The 22,240-nt window shown below is 56.9% G+C and overlaps 1 protein-coding gene and 1 long non-coding RNA gene across 4 annotated transcripts in view; one reads left to right on the top strand and one right to left on the bottom strand.

The window, feature by feature from the left end:
* Nucleotides 1–22,240, top strand: part of EPHA10 (EPH receptor A10) — a 51,007-nt gene that overhangs the window by 14,767 nt on the left and 14,000 nt on the right. Inside the window, exons 3-6 of one of the 3 annotated variants that reach the window (XM_019547907.1) lie at nucleotides 8,969–9,124; nucleotides 9,665–10,006; nucleotides 17,768–17,892; nucleotides 21,196–21,358. In XM_019547907.1, coding sequence (XP_019403452.1) covers nucleotides 8,969–9,124; nucleotides 9,665–10,006; nucleotides 17,768–17,892; nucleotides 21,196–21,358 — 786 coding nt within the window. The remainder of the gene's footprint in view (nucleotides 1–8,968; nucleotides 9,125–9,664; nucleotides 10,007–17,767; nucleotides 17,893–21,195; nucleotides 21,359–22,240) is intronic. The other 2 variants (XM_019547908.1, XM_019547909.1) reach the window with 2 other exon arrangements.
* The window catches only part of LOC109318581, a 28,702-nt gene continuing 26,761 nt past the window's right edge, over nucleotides 20,300–22,240 (bottom strand). The window contains exon 3 of the long non-coding RNA XR_002103282.1: nucleotides 20,300–20,310. This is a non-coding gene — a long non-coding RNA (uncharacterized LOC109318581). The remainder of the gene's footprint in view (nucleotides 20,311–22,240) is intronic.

Genomic DNA, 22,240 nt, shown 5'->3' with positions numbered 1-22,240 from the left:
ATGTACCTGAGCGCTCACGTTGTTACCTCTCTGCTCTTGGTCTGGCTTACAGGATGCCTGGCATGGCTTACCTGGTGTCCAGGGGGTGCCTAGTAACTAACGCACTGCAGCACAGCCCAGCCAGCGTAGGCTTCCCTCTGCTCCCTGCCTCGGCCAGCGTGGGACAGGACACGGTCTCTGCAGCCCGTGGGGTGGGGGGGTCTCTCGTGTGGAGCTGGAAAGATGGCTGTGTGGAGCTCTTGGGCCCGTCAAGGCCAGCTGCATGACAGACGTGTCAGGGCAGGTGTACGGGGCCAGGATCCATCGCTTGGCTTGTACCAGGGCAGAGGTAACAAAGGGGCCGTGATGCCAGAGCTGTTGGCTGATCTGCACCTCCTCTGAATAGCGCTGGCAGGAAATGCTTCTCTGGCTATGCCACCGCTTCCTCCTGGCGTGAGCACTGTCCTCACCCCCTCTGCACTGCAGCTAATTGGCAGGCGCCTGGCATGGAAGGATGTGGAGGGCTGGTCTCGGACGAAAGGGTGCAGGGCTGAGCTGGCTGTGGGAAGGCTGACGCCAGTGTTGTTTCACAGCTGAATTGGCAGGACTCCCTGCCGGGTGGAGGGAACAGTGTGGAGTGGCAGCTCCTAGGCATGTCCTGCTGCTGCCCTGGCTTTGTTAACAATGTACTGGTTCAGCAGAATGACCCGATGCTTGCTGCCCTGGGTGAGCCTCTCCTCTCCAGACTGTGGGCAGCTGCATGGAGCAGGGGCTCCGAGTGCTGCTGGCATGGTTCTCCGGTCCTCCCTGGCATCCTGCTGGGGACAGACTCTTGCCCAAGCTGAGCATCGCTACGGGAGACTCGGGAGAAGTTAGGCTGGCGATGAGCTGTCCTCGCTTGGCTGCATCCGTGCTCAAACAGGGCCCGGCATGGAGCTGTCTACGAAGTCATCTGTGTTTCCTCCCTGCGTTTGACTGCCACAGCAGCGCATGTCTGGCACGTCATTCACAGACTAGCTCCTTGAACCTTTTGGGGCTAAGTTCACCCAAGCTAACTTTCAAAGCAGCCACAGGCTTTGGATGCCTCTTTCAGGGTGCCAAAAACTTGATTTCCAAGGGGGATGAGTGGTGCCTGTCGTTGGCTTCTGTCAGCTGTGCCAAGCATCTGCGAACATGAAGCATTCATGTTACAAGCTGGAGCCTGCTTTGGAGCTTAAATATTGGTTGATGCTAAAAAGGCAGAGTCCCTGTCAGCTGCAGGTGGAGGATGCTCAGGGAAAGGCACCTCAGCGATCAGTGGGGAGGTCATGATGTGGGGGGAGACTTGCTAGATTCTGGAGCTGCAACGCTGCTTTCCAGGGGTTTGGTGACAAGGGGTCTAAGGGAGTCTGAGCCCCTGCATGTTGGCTGAACAAGTGTTATCTGCTTGTTCCTGTCCTTGCTGACGAGGAGTGCGTCTTCTTGATCTCCTGATAAAGAACAGTGACTTCTGCAGCCTGATTAACAGAGCTAAGACAGATGGGAAGCTGGCATGCCAGCCTGCAGCCGGGCTGGGTGTGTGGGAGCTTGGCTCTGTGGAAATCGCTCCCCAGTGAGCTGCATCAGAACAAGGGGGTGTTTTATGCAACAGATGACAGCAGAGACCGACATTGGGACAAGCAGCAGTGCTGATAGTGCAGAGCTTTGAACGGGCACTGGGTCCGGTTCCACAAGTCCAGGCCTTTCTTTACCCTCCGACACCTCAAGGCAGTCTGGGCGGCAGCTTGAACCCTGCATCACCTTGCACCCATTCCAGGCCTGGGCGCCTTTGCTCCACGTCCCCGTGGCTGGGACATCCATGCAGCCTGGACTGGGCTGAGCCCCTGCAAGATCACATTGGAGCTGGGGCAGAAGCACTGATGAAGCAGCCTGGGAAATGCTGGGCTGCGTTGGGCCGAGAGCTGGACAGATCCCATCATGCCCCCAGGGATCTTCCCCTCTGCCTTGTCTTCCCTTTTGTCCTCTGTGCCAGAGCTGGGCTTGCTGGGTCAGAGGAGGGAGTCTGGGTGCCCTTGGGGCAGATGGTTGCCAGGAAGGGTGGTGGAGAGCCAGCAGCACAGTGCAGAGCGCCTGTGGCTGGGGGCTCCGCTGCCAGGCGCCTACGCTCCCAGGTTCAGTCCAACGCATGCGAAGGTGACAGTGACCTTGAGACGCGGCATGTGGAAATTCTGGGGAGGGGAGGCCCAGGGAACGAGGTCCTGGCCGGATTGCAGCGTCAGCTGGTTCTGTCCTGCCCTTGCCTCTCGCGCAGGAAGCTGAATGATGAGGTTTTGGGCGCTATCATCAATCTTGGAGATGACAAAAAATCAGCCCCAGAGATGGAGTCATGGGCTGGGGGGGAGGAACAGTGGGCCTCCTGGTAGGTGATGCAGTCAAGGCAGCTGCAGCCCTCGCCTTGTGTGTGTGTAAATCTTGTATATGTGTATAGGGCCCGTGTGTGTGTGTGTGCACGTGCACACATTTGTGCATGCACACCTATATGTATAAGGCCTGTATGTGTACAGGGCATATGTGCATGTGTATATAAGGCATGTGTGTGTATGTACACAGGATCAACATATGTGTACAGGATGTGTGCACATATTTATGTACGGCGGGGGGGGTGTACAGGGTCTGTGTAGGGGACCCCAGTGAGTTGGCACCAGCTGCCTGTGGGGATGCGTGCTCAGGCATGCAGGGCTGGGGCCGTTCTGACCCCCTCCCCCTGCTCCAGTACCTTGGTTCTTCCCAATTCAACCCCTGCTCTCCCCCCGCCTGCGGGACCTGCTGGGGCTTGTGTGCCTGCCATGCCACTCCTCTGGGTGCAGAGGGCTGGACGCCAGCTCCAGGAATTGCCTTAGCAAAATGATGTGGTGCCGATCTGTCACAGGGCGACGACTGGCCTCCCAGCCACTGGCACCCGGGGTGGGTGGGGACTCGGAGCACTCGGCTCTCCTGGGAGCAGGCCTGTCATCCCCCTGACAGCCCTGGCAGGGACCATGTCTGCTGGCCTGCTGTCTCTCTTCCCCATCGCTGGACAGGCATGGGGTTTGAACTGTCTAGACGCAGTCAGAGCCTGCCTGTGTTTGCTGGCTGGAGCTGCAAAGGCAGTGGGGTTGGTCTCCTTAGCCTGTCGCCTTGACATAGTGGCCTCCTGACAACTGCACGCCCTCCGATGCTTCAGCTGGGAGAATTAACAGGCAGTAAAAGCCCGTGATCTGAGTCAAACACCGCAAACAGAACAGTATTGATTTTGCAAGAAACCGAGTTGTAGCGTTAATTACGAACGATCGTGGAGACATGCGGGGGGGGCCACAGGCTCTATCGATTGGGTCTGGTGAGCACACGGCTCCTCCGGTCCCACCGGGAGCTTCGGCTCAGCAGTGCTGCTGCCGGCCATGTCCTTCAGGCTTAGGCTCTCTCTTTCTGACATCCGCAGGGTTTCGGGGTGAATGAGATGAGGCGAGACAGTGAGAACAAGGGAGAACACATCCAACTTCCAACAGGGCCCTGCTGGGGATGTAGGGGACAGCAAGCAGGACAGGGCAGCGGTTGGGAGGATTTTCAGAGCAGGGATCCATTCCTGGCTGCGGAAGGGGGAGAGACTTTGGTTCCTTGAAGATAGGCTGACCGTGTGGCTGCAAAGCCACAGTGAATGGCACAATGGCAGTGAATATGGGGGTTGATCCCAGGAGCCTTGACAGAGGGCACAGAGCTAGGGTGGACTGCTGGGGTAGCATGGTGGCTGTTGCGGGACCGCAGTTGGGAAAGCTCCTCCAGTTGCTGTTAAAGAAACGTTTCACATCTAGAGAAAATAAGTGGGAGAGAGGAAGGAATTGAGGCCAGCATGGATAATGACACCCTCTGCCTGCATCAGAGTGTCCTTTGTGTGCAGAGCTCTGCCCTTGGCTCCAAAAGGGAGCAGGTGAGGAACAGTTTTTTTCCTGGGCAAGGCAATCGGGCATCCGGAGCCGGGGCAGAGGCGTAAAGTCCTAGCACATTTGGGCTGGCAGGGGTCATGTCTCGTCCAGTCATCCTGTACTGACCCAGCCCAGCCCAGCCCAGTGTTTGTCTGCCCTGCTTTACAACATGCAGCAGGTAAAGCTGGGGATGAGGACAGGAAGGAGGCTTTTAACTCCAGCTTGTGGGACAAGCCAGAGCTAAAGCAGCCAGTTCAGTTCCTCCCTGCTCCATCCTTCTGGCGGAGGCTTCCTCTTAACCTTGCTGTCCCCTGCCCCATGACTGGGTCTTCCCTGAGAGCACATGCAGCAGGGCCGCCTGGCTCACGCCTGGCTTCAGTCTTGGCGCTGTCCTGGGTGCCACATAGGTGACGGGGGCTGATGCAATTTTCAGAATAGCATTAACGGGAAATGCTCGAGGCTCCATTCCAGGACCCACGTGGTGACACCATTCCCACTCAGTCGTTCATCTCCTGCCTGCACATGTCCATGGGGTGTTCTGTGACCCAGGTCCTTGCCCTGCCTCGCTGCAAAGTGACAGCTGCGTTTCCCTTAATGGGGAGGCTAATGGCTGCAGGAAGGGAGTGCAGGGCTGCCAGTGCCGATTTGTGGGGTCAGGTTCACTGGCAATAACATGCTCATACTCACATTTGCCTGATTAAAAGCCTTGGCCTGCTTTAAATGGAATGCATTGGAGCTGAGCCCCGGTAGGATGCAGAGCCTGGCAGGCACTGTCCAGGGAGGTGGGGGAGGCATTGGCTGCAGCTAGCAAAGCTGTTAAGTTGCAATGGCTGGACACAAGCAAAGCTAGCGTCTTCTCTGACCCAGGCTCCCACTTGGGGATAAAATCTTTTCCTCCATGCCCAGTTCCCCACTCGGTGGACACAGCGGTGGGAATGCCTGCCTGGCTGGTGCCTGTGCCCGGCTCAGATCCAGCAGCCTCGCTCCCGCCCCAGCTGCAGCTAGATAGGAATGGCTGGGGAGATTTCCTCCTCTTAGTCAAGGCAGCCGAGATTGAATTTCCTTCAAGCTCTTGACTGAATTATAAGATGCCACTAGCGCTATTCCAGCCAGCCCATCCCATCCTCTTACAGGCAATTGTCTTTTTCCCTGGGAGATGCATTACTGCCAATGTAATTATGGTTTGAGATGCACGGCTTGGCTCTGAACTGAATCCTGCCCTTGATAAGATTGTGAGCTGACAGCTGAGGTCTGGGGGAGGCAGCGAGGTGCTGGCCAGCAGCTTTGCCTGGTACTGATTACTGTAAGACTCTAATATCCTTCTGGGAGATGGGTCTGGCATCAGGTCAATGCCCTCTGATTCCACTTCATTATAAAACGGGCTCCATCACTTGAGCAGAGGGGCAGGCCTCGGAGCTGCCGTGTTTCTGTGTGCCCTTGGTTGAGGGGTTCGGGGCTGTTTTCCCCAGGGTGGTTGGTCACTGCCCCTGTCCTGCTGAGCTCCGTGCTTGCAGCACACAGGGCGCTGAGCCTCCAGACTTGGGTTCAGTCCCCATCCCTGTGTCTTGTGTGACCCTGTGCAACCCCTGCCATAGCCCTGGTTTGCCTTGGAAGTTGTGGTTGAAGCCTGAGAGAGACCTGAGTTGGTGAGGTCTCTCGTTCCCTCCCCTGGGAAACCCCACAGCAGTGTTGGGTATCAGCACAGCTAGGGGCTATGCCTGGTTTCTGACGGGGGCTTGCACATGCAGTGGGGAGCTGTGCTAGTGTTGTGCCCCTTTTCAGGATGCTGGTGAGCCTGGGCAGAAGTGTTTTGAGCCACTATTCACTGTCCCCACCTCTGCTAAATGCTGCTCTTAAGCTCACCTCTCCTGGCTATTCAAGACCGAGGGAAAAGGGGCCTGACCAGATCTACCCTCATTCATTCCTATGGGAATGGTATTAGGGGAAGATGGCCAGATGTTCCCCACGTGAGGGTTGGCCTGGCTGCTGCTGCCACTGTTGAGACCCACAGCGGGCACCAGGTCAGTCCAGCTGGAGATGGAGGAAGGAGAACAGCCAGACTCCCTCTGTAAGGGTCCTTCTTCCTTCCTGCCCTGGGCACTGCTTACCGCTGCCACCATCCCTGAGACCCACGACAGACACGAGGTCACTGCAAGTGTTCTGTCTCCCTTGATGAGATGGCCGATGTTTGCGGCTATCAGCCTGGCCCAAACCCTGATGCCTGCATGTTCCCTGCTTGTATAGGGTTGGTCCGACCGAGTCTGCACAGGAAAGTGGTTTTGCTGCTCTGACCAACACAGGGCACAAGCAGGAGTGTCTTGCCCATGTCCAGTGCTTGGTGACATAACAAGCCCTGTGTTCTCTCCAGGACGGATGCCCGTACCCGGGAATTGCTGGAGACAGGAGGCAGGAAGAGCGCCAAGGCAGAACACAGCTCAGTGTGGGACCGGGCCAGCAAGATACCGAGGACACCCAGCTCCTCCCTAGCTTTATAGGACGAGAAGCAGAAGTGGCTCCTGCCCTCTCTGTTCTGTGCCACTGTGCAGTCCCTGGGGCTGCCGGGGCCATTTGATTGTGTCCCCCAGCCCTGGGCTATGTGACACAGGCTGTCTGCTTGTCCAGGTCTCTGCCGAGTACAGAGGCAGCACTGGGGTGTTAGACTGGTCTCCACAGGTGTGCTTAGCAAAGCTCTGGAGGAAGAGACTGTGGCCTGGGGGGGAAAGTGCATGTGCTTCAGTGTCAGGTTTGATGTGCTTGGACTCTGCAGGGCCATTGGCTCTGATGCGTCCGAGTTCTCATAGTTTCATAGATGTTGGGGTCAGAAGGGACCTCAGGAGATCATTGAGTCCAACCCCCTGCCCTGGGCAGGAAAGAGTGCTGACCCCAGATGACCCCAGCCAGGTGTCTGTCCAGTCTCCTCTTGAAGACCCCCAAGGCAGAGGAGAGCACCACCTCCCTTGGAAGCCCATTGCAGAATCTGGCAACCCTCACTGAAGAAATTCTTTCTACTGTCCAACGTAAATCTGCTCTCCATTAATTTGTGGCCATTGTTCCTAGTTACTCCAGGGGGTGCCCTAGTAAATAAAGCATCTCCTATTCCCTGCTGCCCTCCCCTGATGAATTTATAGGCAGCCACAAGATCACCTCTCAGCCTTCGCTTGCAAAGGCTGTATTTGCACTCCTCTGTAGCATTTTTCAAGCTGGTACTTCTGAAGGTCACAATTCATCTGGTATTTGAGGCAAGCTCACTGGAAATGGGGCTGAGGAGCGTAAAACTGCAGTCACTCTAGTCCTGGTGCTGGCAGCAGCTGTTGCTAAAGCTTTGCATGATTAAGAAGCCCACACAGGTACCTCTCCACGGCACTCAATAATCCACTGGAGAAGCAGCCCCGGTGCTGCTAGCACCTGAATTGCTGGCTGCTTCCCTTTGGTTGTAGGGCCTGGATGGTTGTGCATTGCTTTGATTTGGGATTGCAGCTGATGGGAGCCCAGGCCCAGGCCTGGCTGCTTGGGGGCTTGCAAGTAGCAATGTTTTCCTCTTGGTTGGTATCATCTACCCCAGGCAGGTTGGCAGTAGCAGTAGAGTGAAGTCCAGCCCCAGAGGTAGTTCACGCTCCCTCCAGGCACAAAGAAGTGTCTCGTGGCTCCCCCAGCCTGTCTGAGGCAGGTGCGCACATACTCACAAACCTGCCCCTGGTGACAAAGGCGTGTGGCCAGGTGCATGACCATGTCGACTGGGATGGTGTGGCCCTGCCCGCTCTCAAAACAGCATGCGCTTGGCTCTGCTCCTGAATCCCAGGTGCTCCTGCACCTGCTTGGTCTGTCACAGCCGACTGCTTTTTGTAGCCTGGTTGTCTGGGACACGCTCTCCCTTGCTGACCTCGGGGGCACCTGGGCCCTGCAGTCTGGCTGCGTCTGTCTCTGCACAATCCCTGTCACTCCCAGGAGCTCGGACACATTTTCCCCTCACCCCGTTTCACCTGGGGTGGGGTCTCTGGTTTCCTGGTGACCAGATAAGATGGTCTCAGGCATGGCAGTGGCCAGGTCTAGGCTTGTGACAGCGAGGCGTTCCAACAAACATGGAAAGGCTAGCAGTGTCATCGGAGAGAAAGCCAGTGTCCCGTCCCCGCCCTGTGAGCCCACAGACAGCAGTCCATGCTGGAGCTGGTTCCGGAGTGCGCAGGGGGGAACAGGGCCTTGGAGGTAGAGAATGGGCTTGCAAATTGTCCCGTGCTCCACCTTGGGTGCTCCTTGGTCTTCCCCTTTGTAGAGCAATGGGAGTCCTAAAGTAAGGCAGGAGCGGAAACACTTCCCATGGGATTTATGCCTGATCTGTCCTGTCCCCTTCCATGATGCTGTGAATAAAAGCCAGCCCCGGCTGGTGTAGCATGTCTAGCACTTTGTCCTGACATCCCCACTGCAGCCGCTTGTACTAGAACACAGTAAAAGTTAATGAGCCAGAGAGCTCTGGCTTAGTCTCTACAAGGCGCCATCACGGCAGCTGACCCCTTTGAGTGCTGGGAGTTGGGGCTGCTCGTAGGCAGCAGCTCATCCCAGACCCACAGAAGTGATTGTGTTTGAAGACATGGGGGCTGATGTGGTAGGAGACAGGGATGGAAGAGCGGAGTGATGTGCTGCACAGCCCCTTCCTGCTGAAGCTGCTGCTGCCTGGGGTGGGGTGGGGGTGGCTGCCTTCACAAGCAGGAGAGAAGCACAGCTGGGTGTAGTGGTGCTTGTTTGGGCTCCCATGAGTGAGATAGCACAGGGGAGCAGGTACAGCAAGCCTGTGTGCCTAGTCCTGCGGTAAGTGCTTGGCAGCATGTGGCACGTGCTCGCTTGCAGCTTGCCTTCTTCACAGACCTTCCTTGAGGATCAAGCCTGATCCTGCTGTGAGCTGGTGCATGGAGGGGTAGTGCCTCTGGCTGCTGCTTTGAAATTGCCTCTGCCCTGCCTGCAGCCCCAGTGGGCGAGCCCCTCTCTAAGCTGGCTGCTGGTTTCCATCACAGTCTCTCTTTCTCTTTCTCTCTTTCTCTCTCTCTGTCTCTCTGCAGCCTGCCGCCCTGGGTTTTACAAGCTGTCACCCCGGCTCACTCTCTGCACTCCCTGCCCCGAGCACAGCCTCTCCCGCCAGGAAGCCGCCACGTTCTGCACATGCCAGAAGAACTACTCCCGGTCCCCACTGGACCCGCCGTCTGCCTCTTGCACCCGTACGTCTTGTACTTGAACTCCCCCAGCAGGTGCATTGACACCTGGGTTGCAAACAGACCCCAGTACTTGCCTGCTGCCTGCTCCTTTGGGAGGTCTCTGGTGTTGCCATAGCACAGGCAAGGTGCTAGGCTCTTCTCGTGCATGCTGCATAGAGCTCCCAGCCACGGGAGGCCTGATGTCAGGTGCTGTTGGGGACAGCAGGCATCATCATCCTCGGGGGGGACCAAGGTGTGCTGGGCTAGCCTGTGGAAAGCACTGTCAAGTCGCTGGCTTGTGTTGGGCCTGGGGCCAGCGGGGGTGCTTCACCCCTGCACTGCGTGGCTCAGAGCCTGGTTTCTCTGGCAGGGAGCGTGTTTCTGCTACATTCCCTGCCTGTGGCTGAGGGCAGTGCCTGGCCTTGGGTTGCTGCTTGGGTACTGTAGCTGACCTCTTGGGGTCCGGCTGTCACTCGTGCATCCTGGATCCTGGGCTAGCAGGGTGACAGTCCTCCACTGCTGCAACCGGCTGTCCCGGTGATGGGCTCTCTCTGCTTCTCGCAGGCCCGCCCTCGGCCCCACGGAACCTGGTCTACAGCCTGAAGCAGTCAACGCTGGTGCTGGAGTGGAGCGCGCCGGCTGACCTAGGCGGGCGCAGTGACATCACCTACAGCCTGCTGTGCACGTGCTGTGCCACGGCGCCCCAGGGCCTATGTGAACCGTGCGGCAGTAGCGTGGGCTTCGTGCCACAGCAGGCAGGGCTGGTGGAGCGGACCGTCACACTGGTGAACCTGCTGCCCCACGCCCACTACACCATCCGTGTGGCGGCCGCCAATGGCGTCTCTGACTACAGCCCTTGGGTGAAGCAGCAGTACACCGAGGTGAATGTCTCCACCGGCCTCACAGGTAAGGTTGCCATAGGCTGCACTCCCCTCTCGCTGCCCCCGCTGTCTCTCTCTGTGGGCAGGGCCTCAGGACTGGCATCTTCTGATGCAGGAGTGAAGCAAAGGCAGGTTTCCCGTGCTTCCGAGCAGCACGGCTGGTCCTAGAGGTAGGCAAGGGTTGGAGGTGGCATGCCAGTTTTCCAGGGGCAGTTGCAGCAGGGAAATGTGTCCTTCCTGGTGGGGGGAAGCTCCATGCTGCTGCTTTCTTGACCCAGGTGGGGAGAGCTCAGGGCGCTGTGGGGAAAGCCTGCCATCTGGCATTGTATCCTGCCTCTCCCTCTGCAGCTGCCTTATGAGTGTGACATTCCTGGCATGTCTAAGGGAGATGGCTGGTCCCCCCAGCATCCCTGTAGGAGCTTGCTGCTGTCTTGGCTTGAGAGGTTTCACCCTGATCTCGTTATGATCCTGCTCCCACAGCTGAAGCAAATGCTCTTGCTCCCTTCCCTGCTTCTCCTCCATCCTCAGGGCCTCCCTGGTGGCTCTGCTCTGGGGACGCGGTGCCTGGACTCGCTCAGCCGGACAGTAGTCACCTCTCCACTGGCTGTTCTGTTCAGGGCAGAGCCTTTGCTCTGCTTTTATTCCTTGCTGTTTGGTGGCTTGGCAGAGAAGAAGCTGGTGGTGTCCAGTCTTGCCCTAGGGCTAAGTTCACTCAGGAGCTGGGCAAAGGGGGGTGGGCTAGAAATGCTCCCACCAGGGTTTCCCAATAGAGGGTGCTGGGACTGGGGCCAGCAAAGGCAGCCATCATTCCTGCCAGCTGCCTGGTGCTCCATGAGAGAGGAGCCAGTGCAAAGCAAAGGGTTCCTCATGCCCCCCGCAGATCCTTGCCTCTGTGGTAAGTGGGTGCCCCTGGGAGGGGCCCGACATGCGTCAGTGCTGCGTGGGGAAGGCAGGCAGGACTAGGGGTAAGGGATCCTAGGAGCCATCCGGAGTCAGCGCCTCTTGTCAGGCAGCTGGGGCTCTGGTGACAGATGGTGGCACGGAAGAAGCTGAGTCGCTGACTCCAAAGCAGCTCGGGAAGTTCCTTGAAATGCTTTGATTTCTGCTGCCTAAATGGGCTGTTGTGTGCGGGTGTGAACAAGTGGAGCTGCGAGGTCATTTGTGCCGGACTGGGTTGATCCTTGGGTGATCCGCTTCCGTCTGCATTGATGTGCTGCTGTGCAAAGCAAAGGCAGTGATAATGAGCTCGTGGCCTCTGCGGGGGAGGAAACAAGGATGCTGCCCCCAGCAGGGAACCGGCGAGCCTGCTGCGTCCCCCCCACACAGGACCCCCTGCCTGGGTGGGATCACTGCACGGGGTCAGAGCCAAGAGCAGGAGCATCTCCAAGGCAACATTCAGGAAAGAAGGAGCTGTCCTCTCTTGTGTTTGCAGGGGGAAGAGAGGATGCTCTTAAGTCTGTGGGATGCAAAATTAATACTGTGTTTCTTCTAATCTGGCCTCAGCATGGGGCTAACGTGGAGCGTTTGAGGCATGCGGCGCCGTCCCTGGCAGCAGAGGCGCTGCATTAGCCATGCAGACGTGCGTGGCGGGGCCAGGTCATTGGTATTCTCGGCAGGCGCCAGCTCCGCTGGTAACGGGCTCTGAAATGTGCTGCACGGGAGTGATGCGGCAGTGGCTGAAGTGTGCTCTGGTGCCTGCCAGGGGCTGTGGGCTGGGGTCTTGCTGGGCACCTGAGTGCTACCCACGGTCAGCCTGGCTTGGCCTGGGGGCTCTTCCAGCCTGCCATCTCGTCCTCTTCCCTGCAGCCTCCCTGTAGGCTCCTGTGGCAATGGGAGAAGTACCTGGCCTGCATTCGTGGGCAAATCTCCCTCCTGGGTTGGATTAAAAGCAAGGCTCTGAACTGTAATTACGCCGCTTAGTCTTTGCCAGCAAGTGGCACTTACTAACGGGCAAATTCCAGAGCTCTTGTTATTACCAGCACAGACTCCAAGCTCTGTTCTGAGCTCGGCCCCGGTTCCCTAAGTCCTTTCCCCTTCCCCGTGTCCCCAGAAGCCCGACAGGGCTGATGACTGGCCTGGCTCCTGAGGTCATGCTGCTTTCCCTGCCGCTTACCTGCCAAGCTCTTGACTGGCATGACTTGAGGCACAGTGTGACCTCAGCTGTGGGTGAAGGCAGTGCTCTGATCTGCAGCCTGAGAAGCTCTTGGGAGGCTAGGTAAACCCACATCTGCGCCCAGTCCGGGCTTGCATTCAGAACCGGGCAGGCTGCCAGGGCAGGAGCCGGCACAAGGCATTCCGGGGAGCCTGGACACTGGATTGATGGTTCATACAGACTAATGAATGTCACCGCCTGGCATGAGCTGCTGCCAACTCACACAAATTAGCAGGTGTGAATGAGTGCTGGTGCCTTCCGCTTCTGCTGCGGTCCCCAGGTCATCCAGGCTCTGCCTCGGCTCTGTTGTGGGTGAAGCATTCGCGATCTTTTCAGGGAGTGATCTTGCAGCTTGATTCACGCCTTGTGCCTTGGTTTTGGCTCCCTGGGGTACCAGGTTCCTGTCCCTGTTGGGGGAGAGGTCTTGCCTGCATCTCTGCATCGTTACTTGTTCAGCGCAGCTTGACTCTCGCCTGCGTTCTCTCCGGATGTCAGACAGAATAGAGACAGACAGAAAATATCTGGGGAGAGCGAGGTTATCCACTGCAGATTTCCCCAGGGGCTTTGCTCCGTTCTTTATCTGTTAAATTACACACGAGGCCTTCCTTTGCGCAGACAGCTCCAACACTATTAATTCTCCTTCGGTGCTGATCTGAGGAGCTCCCCTCAGATTCCAGCAATTGCTTTTCATAGACTTTTTAATTCTGAAAACCCCTTGTTAGGTGCCAGGGCTTTCTGAGGCTGACACCAGCCGGGGAGAATTTCCAGCCAGGACTGGCTGAAGTTCTTTCCTAGCAGAACGGATAAAGCCATGCTAAACTCACAGCCGTACCCAGCTGGGGGATTAGCTGTGGCGGCTTGGCCTCTCGTGCTTCTTACAATGCAGGGCGCTGAGTTCTGTGCCAGGACATGGTGCTGGGGACTCGGGCGTTGTGGTGTGTAACATGGAGGATGTGGAGCAGGTCCCTTCCTAGACCTTCCTTACCAGCAGAGAGGAGTTGAGGCCCCAGTGTCTGTTAACTGCTTCTGGCAGGAGCTGAATTTCAGAAGAAGTGCCTCATCTAGACCATCGTGGAGGGAAACTGAATCCCTTCGGCTCTGGCCTCTTTCCAGTGTCAAGGGGATGAATACCTGGGGCAGCAGGCAGTTGGGTGGTCCAGCCCCTGCCTGGCAGCTCCTTATGAAGGCAGTCACTGGTAGGGCCCAAGTAAAGCAACATCCTTCCCTCCACATGTGGGATCCTGTGATTGCGAGGCAGCACTGTGTGTTGGCCTGGAGAGGGCTGGGCGACTGGCTGCATGCTCGTGGCCAGGAGAGCCTGACCTGGAGTACAGCTGAGACCTTGCATGGCTCACCCAATGCAGCCTTTCTCAGTGCTACCTGGGCAGCATCCAGGCACCTCTGCTTTAGGCCACACTGCGAACCTGGGTGAGCACCTTCTTGGGGGTTTTGTTCAGCTTTGCCCTTTCTTAATGACCAGTAGGAAGCCCAAGACTTGCCCAGCTCCGGGGACACATGCCCGATGCCCCAGGACCATAGGGAAGGAGGCTGACTTAACGTGGCAGGACTTCTGAAGGAAGCAGCTGAGCTCTCAGGATGGGGGTGAGCCTCAGGGCCTGGATAGAGAAGCCCCTGGCCTGGTGGGTGCCCTCCCAGTGCAGAAGGTCGGTCTGGCTCCATCACCAGAGAGCAGGGTGGGTTGGGCATCCCAGATCTTGGTGCTGTCTCAGAGGGGCAGGTGGGCTAGCTGTGGCCTTCCAGTCCCTGGTGTGCCACGACCCTGCCACCTCCTTTTCCCCCAGCCACTCCTCCAGCAGCCTCATACTCCTGAGGCCCCGTCCCAGCCCCAGCAGTTGCCCTGTGCTCAGATGGGAGATCGAGCCCCAGAAAAGCCGCTCCAGTGACGCAGCATGTCACGTTTGCTGAGCTGCCTCCCCCAAACTCCCTGGAGTAGGCGCTGGAGGCAGCTAGTGCAGCAGCTCCCCCCTCCCCAGCCTTCCATCAGCAGAGAGGCTGCCTGGAGCCCTCCGGTTTATCAAGGACGTCTCTCCCCATCTCCGGCTTGCCTCCGCGTTTCAGGTACCCTGGTTTTCCTTGGCAGGTGAGTGAAGCGAGAACACCTATTTTTATGCCATTGCTGCTGGTGCATTTGTTAATTAAGAGCAGCAAAGCGATGCACGATGGGTTGGAGTTTATGAAATCAGGCAGGATGGTGAATAATTTAATGTTTGCTTTTTCCAAAGAGCGGCAGCATTTGGGGAGTTTAAAATATTGATGGGAAAACATTCTAGTCGCAGCAAGGGCTGCTTTATAGCCCATGCGATACCCACACTTTTTGGATTTCAGGTGTCTGCTTGGCACTCCCTGCCCTTGTGCATGTGGCATGCTTTGCGGGGGCTGTGGCCCTTGAGTTAAGGACCTTTCCCTGCGGGAAGAGCAGGCCTGATTAGCAATACCAGTAATTAAAGGCAGAGCAGAGGTGGGTTTTGTGTGGGCAGCTCTGACTGTTAAACAAAGGCAATCTGACTTTTTCCAGCTTGTTTAGAAAAGGGGAAGAAGCCCAGGAGCAAGCCAGCTTCCTTCACAGGCGGCAACACTGAGGGATGCAGAAGGCAGCATTTGGTGATCTATCTGTCCGCAGGGACACAAAGATAAAAGGTGCCTTATGCTGGGTGCTGAGGGCTTGGCCCAGGGCCTAAGAGCAGACCCAGCAACAAACAGCAGCTGAGACAATGCAGTGTCGCACTTCTTCCACCAAAGCCGTCCTGGCTGGTGTACTCCCAGCTGCCCCTGTACCCGTACCTGGAAGCACGTGTGTTTGTGCAGCTGTGTATTGGTAAAGCTGGCAAAGAAGTATCGTGACTTCAGCTAGGAAGTGGGAAGATCCTTTACCCCAGGAAATGTGCTGCCTCAGTTTCCAGTGTCACAGTCAACACCTCTGCTGCAGAGGCCTTGCTGGAACAGCATGGACCCGACGCCAAGACTGTTTTGCTAAGCACTCATCTCTGAGCTTCCCCCGGGGCCTGAGGGCTTGCTGCCCCTCCTGTTGGACTTAGCACGGCAGCTATCAGCGTTTCTGGTGCCCCCCTGGACAGTGGCTGCTTCTTCCCAAGGTACAGGGCACACTGCTCTCTTGGATAGTGGCTGGGTGGAGAGCACTTCATCAGCCGCTTTATTGGCCCCTGTCTGCATGTCCCAGACTAGACATTCATCGCATGCTGTGCTAGGCTGTCCGCAGCTCGGCTCAGCTCGCTTGCAGGTTTGATTGCTTTTTACCACTGTAGAAGCTACAAGGGCCTGACCTCTGCGCAGGGCATGAAGCAGCTGGCAGAAGCCTGGGTCTTTCCTCCTCTTTGCCATACGTCAGGCGGATTCCAATTGTCGGCCCAGGGGCCCGGTTAGTGCCAATTAACAGCACCACAGGAGGCTAATGGGGTAATAAACAGCTGAACTCCGGTCTCCGTCATGTGCTGTGCATTCCCAAAGCAGCCCGGGCGGAGGCTGTGAGCAGAGACCAGCGAGCTGTTGCTGGAAACGCCGCCCTGGTTGGGTAGCTTGCCACAGACCGCACTGAGATCAGCAGTGATCCAAGGCAGCCGTTGATAGTGCGCCGAGGCATGCTGAGTGCATTTCCCCAACACTGGGAACTTTTCTGTGGAGCCCCTGGAAATCCTGCCCATCACCCTGCATCGTGAACGGCAAGATGATGAACTGCTTCACTGAGCATGGGACGCTCCTGGGTTCTTAGCCCCCTCCGTCTCTCCAGGCCCGGGTTTCCCATGAGCTGAGGGTGACCCGTGGGCTCCAGGAGCTGGTTTGTTTTCCCTGTGACTTCCCACCACAGCTTCAAGAGAGGAAGAGCTGTCACCCTGATCCGGACTGTGGGTCGCAGAGGAGGGTTACTTTGATCCAGACCCACACGTGACAGCAGAGTGCAGGGCGTTCTGCCCCTGGTGCCCTGGTTTGCAGCTCTGGAACTCTGTTTTGGAGAGCAAATGTGATGTGGCTGCTAAGGATGGTTTTCGGGGGCCGTGTCTCACCCTGACCCACTGCCTTTGCCTTGGAGGCCCCTCTGGCACCGGTTGTCAGGGCGGGAGCTTGCACTGGGTGACATTTTGGTGCTGCCACTGTAGGTGATGTCCCTTTGCAGCTTTACAAATGCATTCCCTTTCCTGTGAAAACAGACTTCTAATTCCAGCTCTGGCCAGGGAAAGTGCCCTGCAGCTTTCATGCTTGTCTTTAGTCAGGCATTTCTCTGGCACCCTCCACCATTGTACCCAAGCCTTTCCAATGCCACACTCCCGTGATGGAGGGCAGACCTGGGGCCATGCGTCGGGACAGGCAAGAGATGCACTGAAGCCATGTGCCATTTACCCCCACTCCTGCAGATAGACAGCAAAGACTGACTACCCCCTGACGTCTCTGCCCACAAAATGCAGCACACACCTAACCCGAGTGACTCAAGGGATGTTACCCCTGCCTTCCCACAGATAGTCTGTGGTAGAAGTGGGGATGTGAGAGCAGAGCTGGGAGGAGACTTTCTCTGCTTCAGAGCTAGTTTGGCTGCCTGCAGAGCCCCACAACACAGTGCCACTGCAGGGGGGCAGAGCCAGGAGGCCTCAGGCCTGCATTTACCAATGGCCTTTTTAAAGGAAAGAGGTTACTGCATTGTCCAGACCATGGAGCGTACAGATCCCTTTGCCTTAAGCCACCACCAATTGAGCACAGCCCCAGAGGGGTTTGGAGTTGGCTTTTCAGGCCTGCAGCCCTCTCGTGTCTGTGGTCTTAGTTCTAAAACCAGGTGCCTCTGATTTTGTGCCACTGCCTTGTGCTGTATTGCAAAGGGTTGTGGCTGGAGCAGAGATGCCAGGGGCAGGGCTGTGAACTGCTGCTCTGAGAGAGCTCGCTTCTCCACTGAGAGTCCACGCGCTCACTGCTGTTGGATGGAGCTGCTGATGTCCCTCCAGCCTGTCCTGCTGGTGCTGGTGCTGGTGCCGTAGCCGGCAGGGCCCAGTCCCAAGGGACAGCAGAGTTCCCCTGTGCTTGTCAGGGCTCTGCAAACCCCCTCCCACCTCTGGGCTTCTCTTCTTGTGGCACCGCATGGCCTGGGCTGTGGCTTTAGGGAGGGTGACTTTTACCAGAGGGGCCTGGATTTGCAAGAGGACAGGGCAGTGGCCTGGGTCCTAGTGACTGGCTGGCACCCTGGGGCCTCTACCTCCTGCTGGCTGGCACCAGGGGAGGATGCAGGCTCCCGGTGGGAACAGGACCTCGTGCACCACCTTGCTGTTGGGTCCTCTCTCAGCCCTCCTTCACTTCGTCCCTTGAGAGAGGCCGGGCTAGGAGACCCTTTGCTGAGTGCAGTCATCCAGGTGCCGACCGCTGCTTTTCGCTGGGCCTGCTGCCTATGCCTTGTGCTCAGTTAACTAGGGGCAATTGCTGTCTGAGCCCAGGCACAGGCTATGGGTGTTGTCCACCTAGGGCCTGACCTGCCAGGATGGCACCACAGGACGTCTGTGCACGGAGCAGCTGCATGGCCAGATGCCGCGGCGGGCACTGCTTTGCTGGGGTCGGGGGAGCCCAGCTCCGGGGCGATGCTGTTGGTGACCTGCTTGTCTCTTCTCTCTGCTTTTTCAGCGCCATCTCTTGTCACTGACATCCGCACTGATAGCATTGACCAGAAGAGCATTTCCCTGTCCTGGCAGGAGCCGGGCTTCCCGAGCACCAATAACACTGAGTATGAAATCAAGTACTATGAAAAGGTAGAGTCTTTTGGAGACTTGTTCCCTGTATTTCCAGCACCTCCTAAAGACTCCAAAAGAGACATTATTCCCCTGCTCCCACCCCGGGTGCCTGTCGTTCCCCATACTGCCTGTACGCCCTCCCTGCCTTTGCTGCGAGCTGTGTGCGTTGGAGATCTGCGGGAGCGTAGACACCTTTGTGTGCCTGTGCGTGTGCGCATGTGTGCAGTGCATGGCGCCGCGAAGATTTTATTGGCGTGCGTTCGGGATGCTTCTGTTACTTACAAGTGCCAATAAAATCTTAATTCCCTGAATCACCCCCCTTCCCCTCCCTGCAATCTGTTTGTGTGCATTTCGCAGTGACTTAGGTTATTTTTAGTGTTTATTTAATTAGTATTTTTCTCTCTCCCTCTGTGCAGCCAGGTTGTGCCAGTACACGTGAATCCTAATGTATATACCTCCCAGGGAGAGAGTGAATTTAATAATGTGGAGTGGTTTTTAAAATGCATCTTGCAGCTTTCTGTGAAGGCTGAGGTGTGGGACCCTGCAACTGGCCAAGCTGCACATGAATTGCCTCTGCTGTTAGATGAGGGGTGTCCCCAGCCTCTCACAGGCTCAGACCTTGGCTTCTAGCACTGATACCTCCCCAGATATTAGACCTTAGGCCTCTTGTTAGCGCAGGGCTGATCGCCATTGCCTCGGGGTATTAGGCCAGTGATTTGTGGTGGCGGGGAAAACAACAAACATTTTCCATGGCAGTGTTTAAAGTACAAAATGGCAGCTGTTTGATGGATGCTGTGGGGTTTGCGTGTCTTCCCCGGCTCTCTCACTAATAGTTTTCCTTGTACAGTTATCCAAGCTGAGCTTGGTTGTCATCACTGAGAACTCTTGGAGGTCAGGTGAGGTCCTGGATGGCTGGAAAAGGGCAAATATGGTGCTCCTCTTTAGGAAAGGGAAGGAGGAGGATCTGGGGGGTTGCAAACCAGTCAGCCTGGCCTCTCTGCCTGCAAAAATCCTGGAGCAGTTCATCAAGGACTCTATTTCTAAGCACCTGAATCAGAATAGGATGATCAGGAACCACCAGGATGGATTTGGCAAGAACAAGCCCTGTTCCAGCCTGATTTCCTTCTAGGGCAAAGTGATGGGCTGGATGGGGAGAGCAGTGGAGGTAGAGTACCTTGTCTTTAGCAAGGCTTTTGGCACTATCTCCCATGTCATTCTCATTAGGATGGTGGTTCAGCACTGGAACTGGCTGCCCAGAGAGACTGAGGAATCCCCCTCCTTGGAAGTGGTTAAGAGCAGGGATGACAGACATTTGGCCGGGCTGGTTAGTCAAGGATGATCCTCCCTCAAGCAGGAGGTTGGTTTAGATGCAACTGCCTGAGGGATCTGCCAACCCAGCTGTTCTGCAACTCTGTGAAAGTCAAAATCAATGCAGTTTATCACACGATTCTGCAAATGAACCTGTCTGTCTGTGCTTGGGCCCGTCATGAAACTCATCACACATCAAACACGCTGTGCCGCATGCCAGTGACATGCTGGAAACCAGCCAGCCTGCAGCAGATGTGTAGTCTCTGGATCCAGACTACCTACTGGCGTGCAAGAGAGGGATATGTTGAGGGTGGGCGCTGAAACACGATGCCATCCTTTCTTAGCAAAAAGCTGCCACCAAGAGATGCTGGGTGACATCAGCTACCAGCCACGCCGCCTCCAGCTTGAATGGTGAGATTGACTCTGCAGTGCAGCAGTTGCTTGCTTATAAATGGGGTGATCTCAGATCTGACCCGAGAGTGACATACCCCACGTCCTGTACCCATGCATGCACCCACACATGCACCCTGCTAGCCTGCTGTGGGGTGGAAAACAGGCAGTGAAACCCTTTTCACCGCTATCTTGCTACTTGTGCTATCACTGATCTTGCAAGGTGCCCAACGGAAAGCAGCCAAGGCAGGGCCCTGGTGCAGCCAAGCTGGTAGGAAGGTGGCAGACACCCTCACCCAGAAGCAGCCAGGTGCGGGGCACAGGTCCCTGCGCTGCCAGCACACAACAGCTGCACATCTCTGGAGAGGGGTCTGAGTGGTATCTGTGGTGCTGTGGTTACTCTCTGGAGGCGCTGCAGCAGTGCACAGAGCATGGCCAGAGCACCCCTCCTGCTGCATGGAGACAGAGCTCCTCCCTACTGCCCCAACATGCTCTAGCCTTGGATAGACAGTCCTGTCCATCCCAGCACCTCTCGTTGTGCAGGGATGGACACATGGACAGACCATGAGTGTTCCCAGCCCCAGGCCTCTGCACCAGTGGCAGTCATGGGCCTCCTGAGAGGAGCTACTCCCTTCACGCAGGGAATGCCAGGGGCTGAATAGACTTCCCCCCACCATCACACCGTTATGGGTTCCTGGAGCACTCACATCTGGCTGTTTGCAAACACCCAGCAGCATGCTGTTTTCTCAGAGCCACCCCAGAGGAGTTCACCACGGAGACAGTTTTCCTGTTACCCCAACACGCTGGGAGCGAGCCTTCCTCCAGGCTGCACAGGTGGCCTGCTGGGAACTGCAGAGCTAGGACAGTGCCAGGCCCCGGGGCAGCTGTCCTCATGGCCAGCTGGCTCCCGCTGATGCTATAGGAACATACTGGGTCCCCTCTAGGGCCTGTGTTGTGTGTGTCAGAGCAAGCATTGGATGGAGGGGATACAGGTTTAGTGTTAGCTTCCAGTGCTGGCCCACAGGTGCTGTGAAGGAGATGGGGTGCTGAGGGCTGTCGAGCTGGCCATTGGCTCCATGCAGTACCTGGGAGCAAGTGGGCTTACAGACCCTCAGTGCCAGCTCCTGGCTGCCCTGCCATGGACAGACGGCGCTGTGGAGGGGTACAGGGACCCACTGCAGGTTGTGAGCACAGCTGTTCCTGGCCGAGCAGGTTGGCGAGTGCACGCGTATGTGCATGTGTGTGTGCATGCCGTGTCCTTTGGCTGCCTGGACCTGCTCACGGTTCCAGCTGGGGCCGTGCCCTGGACCAGAGGGTGGGATGCTGTGGGCTGGATGGTGCTGCTCTCGAGCCCCCACAGCCATCAGTTGGCTCAAATGGGGAAAGACGTCAGGCCCTCGCCTTTCCCCAGCCCCTCCTCTATGCCCCATGCATCCCCAGCCCCACCTGCATCATCTTTACCCCACTCCTGTTCCAGGTGTTTGTGGTTCGTGGAGCCTTGAGGAAACTCCTAACTTGGGCAGGCACAGAGGCACCGCGGCCAGGCCAGGCAGCAGCTGTGCTGGTCTGCTCCGCGCAGTGGCGTTTGTCCCACTCAGGCTCTGCTGTGTCATCACGTTGCAGGATCAAAGGGATCAGAGCTACTCAACCGTGAAAACTGCAGCAACTGCCGTGACCATCCAGAACCTGAAGCCGGGCACCATCTACATCTTCCAGATCCGGGCGTCCGCTGCTCAGGACTATGGGAACTACAGCCCTAGCATCGAGGTGGAAACCCTGGGAGAGCGTAAGTGCAAGGCTGTCCTGGCACTTCTCCCTGCAGCAGCCTTCATGCTGAGTGCATTGCCTTCCTGTTATGCAGGGCCTGAGCCCTTCCTCCAAGCTTACCCTGTCGCCCTCCATGCAGGGCAGAGACTTTCCTAGCTAGCCCCAGTTGTGCTTGTTTAATGTAAAAGCTGCCTTTGGAGGGGCACTGGCAGCAGGGCTGGACCCAGCCCCAGAGATGGGCAGCCCCATCCTGGCCAGCAAAGCAGAAAGCACCAGCCAGGCTCTCGGGTGCTGGGGGTGGGTTGTTAGAATTGGGCCTCCCACTCCCTGCCAGGGGGTCACCAAGCACTGCTGGGTGGGAACAAGCATCAGCCCTTGCCGGCCAAGCTCTGGGAGGCCCTTTCCCTGTGCCACCTCGTCTCTGGGCAGGGTCATGCCGAGTGGGGTTGATTCAAGGAAAGCTGGCTACGTCATCCCGCCTGAAAATCCAGTGATGGCTCTCCCCACAAAGACTCCTGGCTTGCAAAGAGCTCAGTCCCCTTGGTGCCTATGCTGGGCAGCACGAGCACGGTGTGTCAGGGCTGTTCTGGTGTATCGGGGCCCTAGCTGATGTCACTGGCTAGAAGGTCTCGGCAAGAGGGTTGGTTTGAGCTTAGTCACCCACCCAGAGTGGAGACGCAGGCCTGGAGATGGCTGACTCCATCTGGATCTTGCCGATTGTGTTTAACAGGGCTTTAAATTGCATCTGTTTACCACACAGAAGGCATTTGCAGAATGAATTGAATCCAATAAAATGTTTTGTATAGAATGTAGTTATCTAAAACCTCTGTTTGCAGAAGAAGGAGAGGGGGGATTAAGGTGACGAAGGGAAACCATTGGCAAGTCATATATTTTAATACAT

The sequence above is a fragment of the Crocodylus porosus genome, unplaced genomic scaffold (genome assembly GCF_001723895.1).
Source record: "Crocodylus porosus isolate Cpor-Errol unplaced genomic scaffold, CroPor_comp1, whole genome shotgun sequence".
Classification (NCBI taxonomy): domain Eukaryota; kingdom Metazoa; phylum Chordata; order Crocodylia; family Crocodylidae; genus Crocodylus; species Crocodylus porosus.
The sequence above is the reverse complement of the archived record's forward strand: the minus strand, read 5'-3'. Positions and strand labels throughout refer to the sequence as shown.